At 44.1% G+C, this 11,738-nt stretch overlaps 1 protein-coding gene across 1 annotated transcript in view; it reads right to left on the bottom strand.

Annotated features, from left to right (window-relative positions):
• Positions 1 to 10,768, bottom strand: part of ddx27 (DEAD (Asp-Glu-Ala-Asp) box polypeptide 27) — an 18,426-nt gene extending 7,658 nt beyond the window's left edge. The window contains exons 1-20 of the mRNA XM_050037740.1: positions 10,547 to 10,768; positions 9,590 to 9,739; positions 9,285 to 9,344; positions 9,014 to 9,203; positions 8,670 to 8,722; positions 8,526 to 8,588; positions 8,388 to 8,493; positions 8,133 to 8,306; positions 7,883 to 8,033; positions 7,696 to 7,795; positions 7,364 to 7,505; positions 7,137 to 7,290; positions 6,440 to 6,521; positions 3,439 to 3,616; positions 3,194 to 3,300; positions 2,870 to 2,966; positions 2,703 to 2,794; positions 1,337 to 1,457; positions 1,005 to 1,098; positions 780 to 839 (exon numbers count right to left, since the gene is read on the bottom strand). Coding sequence (XP_049893697.1) covers positions 780 to 839; positions 1,005 to 1,098; positions 1,337 to 1,457; positions 2,703 to 2,794; positions 2,870 to 2,966; positions 3,194 to 3,300; positions 3,439 to 3,616; positions 6,440 to 6,521; positions 7,137 to 7,290; positions 7,364 to 7,505; positions 7,696 to 7,795; positions 7,883 to 8,033; positions 8,133 to 8,306; positions 8,388 to 8,493; positions 8,526 to 8,588; positions 8,670 to 8,722; positions 9,014 to 9,203; positions 9,285 to 9,344; positions 9,590 to 9,739; positions 10,547 to 10,720 — 2,348 coding nt within the window. The 5' untranslated portion in view covers positions 10,721 to 10,768. The remainder of the gene's footprint in view (positions 1 to 779; positions 840 to 1,004; positions 1,099 to 1,336; positions 1,458 to 2,702; positions 2,795 to 2,869; positions 2,967 to 3,193; positions 3,301 to 3,438; positions 3,617 to 6,439; positions 6,522 to 7,136; positions 7,291 to 7,363; positions 7,506 to 7,695; positions 7,796 to 7,882; positions 8,034 to 8,132; positions 8,307 to 8,387; positions 8,494 to 8,525; positions 8,589 to 8,669; positions 8,723 to 9,013; positions 9,204 to 9,284; positions 9,345 to 9,589; positions 9,740 to 10,546) is intronic.
• Positions 10,769 to 11,738: the final 970 nt, after the last annotated feature.

Genomic DNA, 11,738 nt, shown 5'->3' on the forward strand with positions numbered 1-11,738 from the left:
AAAATCATGAAAAAAACGTCATAGTATAGCATGTCGTTCAAAATTATGAAAAAAACGTCATAGTATAGCACGTCGTTCAAAATTATGAAAAAAACGTCATAGTATAGCTTGTCGTCAAAAATCATGAAAAAAAAAAGTCACACTATAGTATGTTGTTCAAAATCATGAACAAAAAAGTCATAGTATAGCATGTCGTTCAAAATCATGAAAAAAAACGTCACACTATAGTATGTTGTTCAAAATCATGAAAAAAAAGTCATAGTATAGCATGTCGTTCAAAATCATGAAAAAACGTCATAGTATAGCATGTCGTCCAAAATCATTAAAAAAGGCATAGTATAGCATGTCGTTCAAAATCATGAAAAAACGTCATAGTATAGCATGTCGTCCAAAATCATGAATAAAAACGTCATAGTATAGTATGTTGTTCAAAATTATGAAAAAAAAGTCATAGTATAACATGTCGTTCAAAGTCATGAAAAAAACATCATAGTATAGTATGCCATTAAAAAAGTCATAGAACAGAAAGTTATAAAATAAATAAATATAAAATAAATTGTACACATGTACAGCAGGACGTTCAATAGATGTCTGTGCAGATTAGTCCCCATTTAACTTAACAGAAACAGGTTACCATGGAGACAACTTAAAACCTTTTGCTGAAACATGAATTTAAAAATGAAACAAAACTGTTTAATTTCTGTCAAGTGACATTCATCTGAAATATCAAGCGCCTGCCAGTAAAATGACCAGAGAGACAGAGTACAGGTAAAACTCACCTGGAATTGCCTGAACGCTTCCTGTCCAAGCCAAGACGCTTCCTGTCTGCAAAGGACGGTCTGTAAGCAGACAGACAAGTGAGACAGGTGTACAGACAGGTGAGACTGGTGTATGGACAGCTGTACAGACAGACAGGTGTACAGACAGACAGGTGTATGGACAGACAGACAGGTGTACAGACAGACGTACAGACAGACAGGTATACAGAGAGACAGGTGTCTCACCCAGCTCTGTATTGTCTCAAAGCCTTGCTGTTGGTGTTGGTCAGCTCTTTGTCAAACACAGACTTCTTCCCTCCTTTTCCTGCTTTTTGATTGGCTGCTGCAGAGATACAGTTACGTTACATCTGACAGAACTGATGTAGTGGTATAAAGTACTGATGTGGTATATCCGTGTATATAAAGTACTGATGTGGTATATCCGTGTATATAAAGTATATAAAGTACTGATGTGGTATATCCGTGTATATAAAGTACTGATGTGGTACATCTGTGTATATAAAGTACTGATGTGGTATATCCGCGTAATTAATGTGTCATCTGTAGTATTATCTGACCTTTAGTCGGCGTCTCATCGTCCGGCATCGCTCGCGCTCTCTTTGGTCGTCTCTCTCTCTTGGCCGCCCGTTCAGCGAACATCTGAGCCTTCAAGATCTCGAACTGAGCGCGCTCCTCAGACTGACAGACAGACAGACAGACAGAAAGATCACTGATTAGACAGTGAGCTCTCACTCTGTCCAGCTGAAGCTATAATAAATGTTAAACAAATGTAATGTGTTGGAGTCCTCCGTGAGGAACGGCAGGGTCAGTTCGGTGTGACAGGGACTTGAACACCTGAGGCCAAAGGTCGATGATTGACTGTGTGGTGGTATCATCTGATCTACGGCCGGTTGTCTCAGAAACTTAAGAGAGGAGCAGAGCTGTCAGCTGATCACCACCTGGTGGTGAGTTGGATCAGATGGTGGGAGGCTGCCTGACAGACCTTGTAAACCCAATTGGTAGTGAGGGAGAACTGGGAACATCTGTCTGAGGGCGGTGTCTGCGGGGTCTTCAACTCCCACGTGCATCCTGTTCCTGTTGGGAACATGGAGTCTGAGTGCCATTTTGGAGGCAGCTGCTAAAGGCTGGGGTCAGAAGGTTGTTGTTGCTTGTCATGGCAGCAACCTAAGGACCTGCTGACGGACACCAGCAAGGACGGAGGCCGACGAAGGAGGGCTTTTGGGTTTGGTTGGTCCAGGTGTGTACTGAGGGAGCAGACAGGTACTGGTTGATCAGAAAGGCTACAGCTGGTCACTGAAGCAAAAACCTGGGTGTGGGAGGAGATCGAGGAGGCTATGGAGAAGGACCTTCGGTTGGCCTCAAAGAAGTTCTGGCGGACCGTGAGATGCCTCAATAAGGAAAGCAGAACCTGTCTCAGGCTCAGCCTCAGAGCAGAGCCGCTGCTCCTTTATGTTAACAGCGGCCAGTGATCAGGATCCTCCTGGTCCAGCTGGTAGGAGGCCCCGGGGCCGACCAAGAACACGCTGGAGGGATTATAGATCTCATTTGGTCTTGGAACGCCTCAGGATCCTCCAGGAGGAGCTGGAATTGTTGATGGTGAGAGGCATGGATGGAGTACTGTGCTTAGCCTGCTGCCCCCGAGACCCGGCCCCGGGCAAGGGGATGAAAATAGACAGGCGGGTGGATTGATTGATTTTAAAAAGACTCAACTGTGTTTTTTTAATATCCAATAAAAACACTTTCTGTCTGTTGTGATGAAATACGATGGCGCTGCATCTCCATTAGTTCTTCACATGTTGACCTGACGCTGCCTCCAACAGACTTCATACTGATTACACAGCCTGAACTGATCACATGACACCTGATTGATTATTAACTGATTGGTTTATCACACATGCAGCACATTTACTTCACAGTTCTTACCGTCAGCTCCTTCTTCCTGCTGTCATTAACAAACTTGTCTCTCTTCTTCTTCCCCCTCAGAGCGAGATCGAACTCCTGCAGAGCCTTCGACACTGACGATGAGGAGGAGGAGTTAAAATACTGCAGAGGAGTTCATTTCCTGTAGTACAGTGTGTATTAGTACTCACTGCGGCTCTGTTTCCTCTCCTGCTGAGTCTGAAACCAAACTCGCTGTGACTGAGAGGAAGAGACGGAGCCATCCAGGCGCTTCTGAGCCACACTCAACTACACACACACACACACACACACCACACACACACACACACACACACAAATGATGTAATAACAGACAAAGCTGACAGGAAAACACAAGAAAGCCGACACAGATGTCTAAAGTCTCTGGTGAGAATCAGCTGACGTCACAGAGCAGTTTAAGGTCGTAGAAAATTGTTTCATTGTTTCTATGAACAAACGCAGCAGAAATCAAACGGTAACGGTGAGCGGTCGTGAACCTTGGCCTCAGACGCAGCCAGCTCTCGCTCCTCTCTCTCCAGCTTCATCACAGCGTCCACGTCTTTCTCCAGTTTGGAGATCAGATCTCTGAACTTCAGGATGACCTCTGGGCAATAGACACACACAGATCCATCACTACACGCCCTTACTCCTGTCACCTCCCACCTGCTCTCCCAGGTTCCTGAACTACCCAGCCTCTCTCTCTCTCTCTCTCTCTCTCTCTCTCTCTCTCTCTCTCTCATACCTGGTGGCAGGACACGAGCCTTCACGCTGCTCTTGGCTGATTTCACCACCTCCTTCAGCATCTTCCTCTCAGACTCTCCAACCAGAGACACCGACCGTCCTGAGCGACCTGCTCTCGCCGTGCGGCCGACACGGTGGACGTAGTGCTTCACTGTGGATGGCATGGTGAAGTTTATCACCTGAGGGACAGACAGGGACAGAGACGGGGACAGAGAGAGAGACAGGGACACAGAGACAGAGGGACAGGGACACAGCGACACAGCGGCAGAGGGACAGGGACAGGGACAGGGACACAGAGACAGAGACAGAAGGACAGAGACACAGAGACACAGCGACACAGCGACACAGGGACACAGGGACACAGGGACACAGGGACACAGAGACAGACACAGAAGGACAGGGACACACCGACACAGAGACAGAGGGACAGGGACACAGAGACAGAGGGACAGGGACACAGAGACAGAGGGACAGGGACAGGGACACAGACACAGCAACACAGAGACAGACGGAGGGACAAGGACACGGACACAGCGACATAGCGACACAGAGACAGGGGGACAGAGGGACACAGAGGGACATGGACATGTCATCAGGGAGGATCTATCTGTCAGAAAAGCTGCTGGTTTTAAATCTGACAGCAGTTTATTTCTGTGGATTTAGAACAGAAGTTACCACAGTAACTACCTACAGTGCTCACTATCAGAACTCCAAATACAGAATACAGTGAAGTGCAACACACACTGCCACTGGTACGTCAAGTGCCGCCCCCAAACACACACTGGCAGCGGCGCGTAGCGGCACCGTCAACACTAAAGTGTATTTCCCACCCCAGCCCGCTAGGTGGCTGTACCTACACTATTTGCCAACAGTTGCCAACTGCTAGTAACTGAAGAAGAAGAGGAAAAACTTTGAGGCAACAACAACTTGGATTTCACGGGTGAGTTTCTTACCAAAATCGTCTTATTAAAAATTTTAAAAACGTAATAACGCTAGGCATCCTAAGCATACTGCGGCCGAGACGTACATAAAAGGCTTTTCTAACAGCACTGGCTGCGCTGGAAATAGAGCAGTGGGCTGAAACAGAGCGCAGGCGCGTCGCCCGGCGCCGTTGTGGGTTTGTTCATAGAATATAATGGAGGCAGGCGTTTTGACGCACGCCATATGGCGGTTGATTATGATCTATTTAGACAGTAACTCCACATTCACTCCATAATAACTCCACATTAACTCAAAATTAACTCCGTAATAACTCTACATTAACTCCATAATAACTCTACATTAACTCCATGATAACTCTACATTAACTCCATAATAACTCCACATTAATTACACATTAACTCCATAATAACTCCACATTAACTCCATAATAACGCCACATTAATTACACATTAACTCCATAATAACTCCACATTAACTCAAACTTAACTCCAAAATAACTCCACATTAATTACACATTAACTCCATAATAACTCCACATTAACTCCACATTAACTCCATAATAACTCCACATTAACTCCACATTAACTCCATAATAACTCCACATTAACTCCATAATAACTCCACATTAACTCCACATTAACTCCATAATAACTCCACATTAATTACACATTAACTCCATAATAACTCCACATTAACTCAAACTTAACTCCAAAATAACTCCACATTAATTACACATTAACTCCATAATAACTCCACATTAATTACACATTAACTCCATAATAACTCCACATTAACTCCACATTAACTCCGTAATAACTCCACATTAATTACACATTAACTCCATAATAACTCCACATTAACTCAAACTTAACTCCAAAATAACTCCACATTAATTACACATTAACTCCATAATAACTCCACATTAACTCCACATTAACTCCATAATAACTCAAAATTAACTCCACATTAACTCCATAATAACTACACATTAACTCCATATTAACTCCACATTAACTCCACATTAACTCCATAATAACTCCACATTAACTACACATTAACTCCCTAATAACTCCACATTAACTCAAACTTAACTCCAAAATAACTCCACATTAACTCAAAATTAACTCCGCATTAACTCCACATTAACTCCATAATAACTCCACATTAACTCAAAATTAACTCCATAACTCAAAATTAACTCAATAACTCCATAATAACTCCACATAAACTCCAAAATAACTCCACATTAACTCCATAATAACTCCACATTAACTCCATAATAACTCCACATTGACTCCATAATAACTCCACATTAACTCCATAATAACGCCACATTAACTCCACATTAACTCCAGAATAACTCCATAATAACTCCACATAAACTCCATAATAACTCCACATAAACTCCATAATAAATCCACATTAACTCCGAATTAACTCCATAATAACTCCACATTAACTCCATAATAACTCCACATTAACTCAAAATTAACTCCATAATAACTCCACATAAACTCCAAAATAACTCCACAATAACTCAAAATTAACTCCATAATAACTCCACATTAACTCCACATTAACTCCAAAATAACTCCACATTAACTCAAAATTAACTCCATAATAATTCCACATTAACTCCATATTAACTCCACATAAACTCCATAATAAATCCACATTAACTCCATAATAACTCCACATAAACTCCAAAATAACTCCACATTAACTCAAAATTAACTCCATAATAACTCCACATTAACTCCACATTAACTCCAAAATAACTCCACATTAACTCAAAATTAACTCTATAATAACTCCACATTAACTCCATAATAACTCCACATTAACTCCATAATAACTCCACATTAACTCCATAATAACTCAATAATTCCAAAATAACTCCACATTAACTCCAAAATAACTCCACATTAACTCCAAAATAACTCCACATTAACTCAAAATTAACTCCATAATAACTCCATAATAACTCCACATTAATTCCATAATAACTCCACATTTACCCCACATTAACTCCAAGATAACTACTGAGGGAAGTAACTCACCGTTTTCACTCCGTCGATGTCCAGACCTCTGGCTGCTACATCTGTCGCCACCAAGATATCAATCTGATCGTCTTTAAACCGCCTGGAGAACACAGAGGGTGAGTTCTAAAGGCTGACAGACAGGAGATTACTGAAGGCTGATTCAAATAATAGATAAACATAAAAATCTGGGACGAAACATTTAAACTAACTGTTAAAATCTGGGTGAGAGTGATTTTCATTTTTCCTCAAAATCAACCTTCTTACGTACACAGTGACCTCCCCTTGTCACCAGTCTCTGGTTCTGTGTGTACCCGAGGTTCTCCAGTCTCTGGTTCTGTCTGTGTACCTTAGGTTCTCCAGCCTCTGGTTCTGTGTGTGTACCTGAGGTTCTCCAGTCTCTGGTTCTGTGTGTACCTGAGGTTCTCCAGTCTCTGGTTCTGTGTGTGTACCTGAGGTTCTCCAGTCTCTGGTTCTGTGTGTACCTGAGGTTCTCCATCTCCAGTCTCTGGTTCTGTGTGTACCTGAGGTTCTCCAGTCTCTGGTTCTGTAACAGTGCGTGAGGTTCTCCAGTCTCTGGTTCTGTCTGTGTACCTGAGGTTCTCCAGTCTCTGGTTCTTTGTGTGTACCTGAGGTTCTCCAGTCTACCTGAGGTTCTCCAGTCTCTGGTTCTGTCTGTGTACCTGAGGTTCTCCAGTCTCTGGTTCTGTCTGTGTACCTGAGATTCTCCAGTCTCTGGTTCTGGCTCAGTTCTCCATGCAGTTCTCCGACCTTCAGTCCCATCAGTCCCAGCAGGATGTGCAGTCTGTGAGCCTGTTTCCTCGTCTGAGTGAAACACATCACGTGATCCTGGAACGTCCGAGTCAGTAGAGCTGACAAAACACAGTGTCAGTACATACAGAACCACAGTGTTAGTGTTGGTTGTGCAGGGTTATCAGTATCTACCTGCCACCACGGCCTCTCGGTCTCCCTCTCTGTTTTGTCGGATTCGGACAAACTCTTGTCGCAGAAAAGGAGCGACATCAGTGTTACTGTTAACAAAGATTCTGATTGGCTGCTTCAACGAGACCGCCGCCAGATCCTTCACCTGGAGACACAGGTCACATGACACACTCTCAAACACCTGGACATGGTCACATGACACACTCTCACACACCTGGACATGGTCACATGACACACTCTCAAACACCTGGAGACATGGTCATATGACACACTATCAAACACCTGGAGACATGGTCACATGACACACTCTCAAACACATGGGGCACATGACACACCTCCTCAGTCATGGTAGCGGAGAACAGCATGGTCTGTCTGTTGTAGGAACACAACCTGATGATCTCCTTCATCTGCTCCTCAAAGTACTCGTCCAACATTCTGAGAGGGAAACACAGGAACAGAACCTCATAGGTGAGTCATTGTGTCACAGCTGACTCCTCCATGATGACAGGTGTCAGTGTTTACCTGTCAGCCTCGTCCAGGATCAGGATTTCAATGTGAGTCAGCTCAAAGCTTGGCGTGTTGTGAAGGTGATCAATCAGCCGACCAGGTGTAGCTATGAGAACATCTGGCCCCGCCCTCAATGCCACCTCCTGAGACTTCAAGTCCAACCCACCTGGACACACAATGAGACAGGTTACCTGAGTCAGACTGAGTCCAGAGTTCCAGTCCGTCAGTAAACTGTCAGTTAACAGGAAACAGGAAGCAGTCATACCGACAGCCAGGCAGGTGGTGATGGAGGTGAACTGGGCGAGCTGACGGGCCACAGAGTGAACCTGGATCCCCAACTCTCTGGTAGGAACGAGAACCAAGACCCGGGTAACCTGGGATGTCCTGGGCTTATAAACCAAACGCTCCAACACCGGCAGCATGAAGGCTGCCGTCTTCCCTGAGGAGACAAAGGAATATATTTATGAACCTCTGTGGTTCCTCCCAGTATGATGAAGTGGTCCCAGTAAACCAGCCTTACCTGTCCCAGTGGCAGCGCAGGCGCACAGGTCTCTGCCCAGCAGGCCCACAGGAACACAGGCCTTCTGGATGGGAGTCGGCTGTTTGAAGCCCAGAGCTGTGATGGCCTGCAGGGTCACAACAGGAAGTTACAAACTACAACCAAGANGAAGGTCAGCTGATCGTCGTACTGAGACGCGTCTTCGTAGAACGACTCCGCAGCCTGAAAACACACACAGCTGTTACCATGGCAACCCAGGTCAAACTGTTGATGAACCTGACATCATCAGCTCCACCTCCTCACCTCCTCTCCCACCTTCCTCTTCTTCCCCCGTCGTTCTTTGTCTCTCAGGGTGTCTGACAGGAAACAGGAAGTCAACCATCAAAATAAAACACTGAAGTTATGTCAAACTTTTTTCTTCTTTTTTGTTTTTTTTACATTTTTAACATGAAAATTAAATAAGGTTTAGTTTTGTGTTCAGAGCTGATGTTTGTTTACCTGGACTAATTATTGTTTATCATTTATTATCAATAAATTCATTATTATTAAACTGATTTATTGATTTTTTTGTTTATTAAAATATCTGAATTAAAATAATTCAAATGTTTCGACTTCCTGTCAGAAATAAAAAAATCTGATGGACTCACCTGATTTGGTCAGAATCTCTTCATCACTCGAATCAAACTCATCTTCCTCTTCATCATCCTCCTGCTCTTCATCATCATCACCACCTCCATCAGCCTCTGCCACAGCAGGCTTCAGATCCTGCTCTTCATCCTCCTCCTCCTGGTTCTTCCCTGCAGAACCTTCAGCGGTGTCACTCTGAGCTGATTTCTCCTGCACAACAAAACACATCCACCTTAAACACAGGAAGTGGAACTTGACCAGGCAGGAAGTAGAACGTCACAGCAGACTCACCTCAGCCTTCCTCTTCTTTCTGATTTTCTCAATTTTCTGGTCCAGAGTGGTCGCGGTTCTCTGCAAACACAGAACACAGTCACAAAACACAGCAGGAGAACCCTACGGGACCAAAACACTGCAGGAGAAGGTCTGATTGACTGTATACATGCAGGAGTCACATGATCTGGGTGTGTTAGTCCCACTGTGACACATTCACTGCAGGACCATTTCACTCACACTGACATGTTTACAGGGATTTATAAAGTCATGTCATGATGTCATGGAAACGTTCCGAGTGACACAGTATAACCTCAGGGTTCTACCTTGTTCTTCAGCTGTTTCATGACGTCAGCCATCGCCCAGTCCTCGTCATGGATCAGTCCGTCTCTCTCTCCAAACTCAAAGTCGGCGTTGAAGTCTTTTGCCCCGCGACTCCCAAACTTCTTCTTCCTGTTCAGGACAATCGGCTCATCCTGGAACACACACACACACACACACACACACAAACACACACACACACACACACACACACACACACACACACATCACTGTCAGATGAAATAAAAACATTACAATGATCTGATTCAATCTCAAACTGAAGAATTAGAGTTTATATTTTAATAAAAACACATCAGAGTATTTACTGGGATTTTCATGACAACCATCTCATATAATTAACAAATATATATATTTATATAGACAAGAAATACTCAGCACTACATCATTATAATTACATAGGTTCATATAAAAAGACATAAGTCAGTAAGGTGCTCCCACAAACAGGGTGCAGATGAAAACCTGACTGAGCTCAGTCTGAGGATGAAACATCTCCACAGACAGAGTGAACATATATTAACATATCATATTAAAGCAGAGCAGGTAGAGACACAGACAGAGTGAACATATATTAACATATATTAAAGCAGAGCAGGTAGAGACACAGACAGAGTGAACCTGCACCACAGTCTGTGTCCATCATTATAAACCACACTGAGTCTGTCTGTCTCTCTCTTTATGTCTCACTGACTGAAGTTCATGTTCAAATGTTTCGACACAAGATTTTCATTCTGTTTAAAATAATAAAACCTGTAGTTTGATTTAAATGTTAAAATAAATCCAGTGTTCGTCACCAGCTCTGTCTGTAGTTTGTACTTTTACACGTGAGTTAAACTCGTCCGGAACCTTCGGGATCAATCAGCGGTAAATGTGTTGTTTTCAGGCCGGGCCCTGGTTCACCATCAGCCGGGGACAGTCTGAGCTGTGTGGCCGGCCTGACTCACCTCCTGCTCGGACTCGGTGTCGGGTTCCTCCGGACTCTCGTCCTCGTCCCGGATCGTCCCGATCAGACCCAGCTGCTCCAACATGGCGGACTGTGGACCGGGACCTGCACACCGGACTGTGGACGCTTCTAAACGGGTTCTGTGGAGGTTCTCTGTCGTTTTGTCTTCACTCATATACACACGTGTGTATTGACGGAAACAGGAAGTGCGGGCGGTGTGTTTCCGGTTCACGGGTTCTTCTTCTTCTTCTTTTGGTATGGCAGGCTTGACGCAGCATCGGCGTATTGCTGCCCCCCTCAGTTAGAAGTCGTTATTTCCTTAGATCATCTTGTACAAACCAGTGGAGTGCAGAAATCCCACCAGTTTGTTTGTTCTCTTCAGGTCTCCTTTGGCTAGAATGGTTGACATTAAATTTTGCTTCCCCACTGTCCAGCAGATCTCTATATAGTTTTCTCCTTTGCTCAGTGTATATGTTGCATTTTAAGATGACATGTTTGACTGTTTCCACCTATCCACACTAGCTGTGTTTCCATCCAAAAGTGATTCGAATCATTGGGAAATGCGCATTAAAACAAATACGAATCTTGTGTGTTTCCATTAAATGTATGGAATTTGGTGAAAACTACGAACTCGCGCGAGTTTTCCTCAGAACCGGAAACAAAACAAGTCTCGCATGATTCTTCTCCTACGTTTTCTGACGGTTGGCAACCAGCTTGTAAATGCATTACCGCCTTCCCAACCCGGAGTGTGGATATCACCATGGAGAGAGGTGCGCTACTTCAGACTTAATTCGAACATAACTGTTTCCATCCCCCGTTTTGCAAATCCACATTTTTTCGAATCAACCAAAACCCAGCTAAAGCGAGCGTATTTTAGTTTCTGCGAATCAGGGGATTGTACATCGAATTTTGGCGTTTCCATCATGATTTTCTGATGCAATACTTCTACATGCGCATCTAAACAGGCTGATGGAAACATGGCTACTGACATTTCTGGCGGCTGACACTGGGTGAGAGGCAGGGTTCACCCTGGACAGGTCACCAGACTATCACAGGACTGACACATAGAGACAGACAACCATTCACACTCACATTCACACCTACGGACAATTTAGAGTCACCAATTAACCTGCATGTCTTTGGACTGTGGGAGGAAGCTGGAGCACCTGGAGGAAACCCACGCTGACACAGGG

Source organism: Epinephelus moara, chromosome 24 (assembly GCF_006386435.1).
Source record: "Epinephelus moara isolate mb chromosome 24, YSFRI_EMoa_1.0, whole genome shotgun sequence".
Taxonomy (NCBI): domain Eukaryota; kingdom Metazoa; phylum Chordata; class Actinopteri; order Perciformes; family Serranidae; genus Epinephelus; species Epinephelus moara.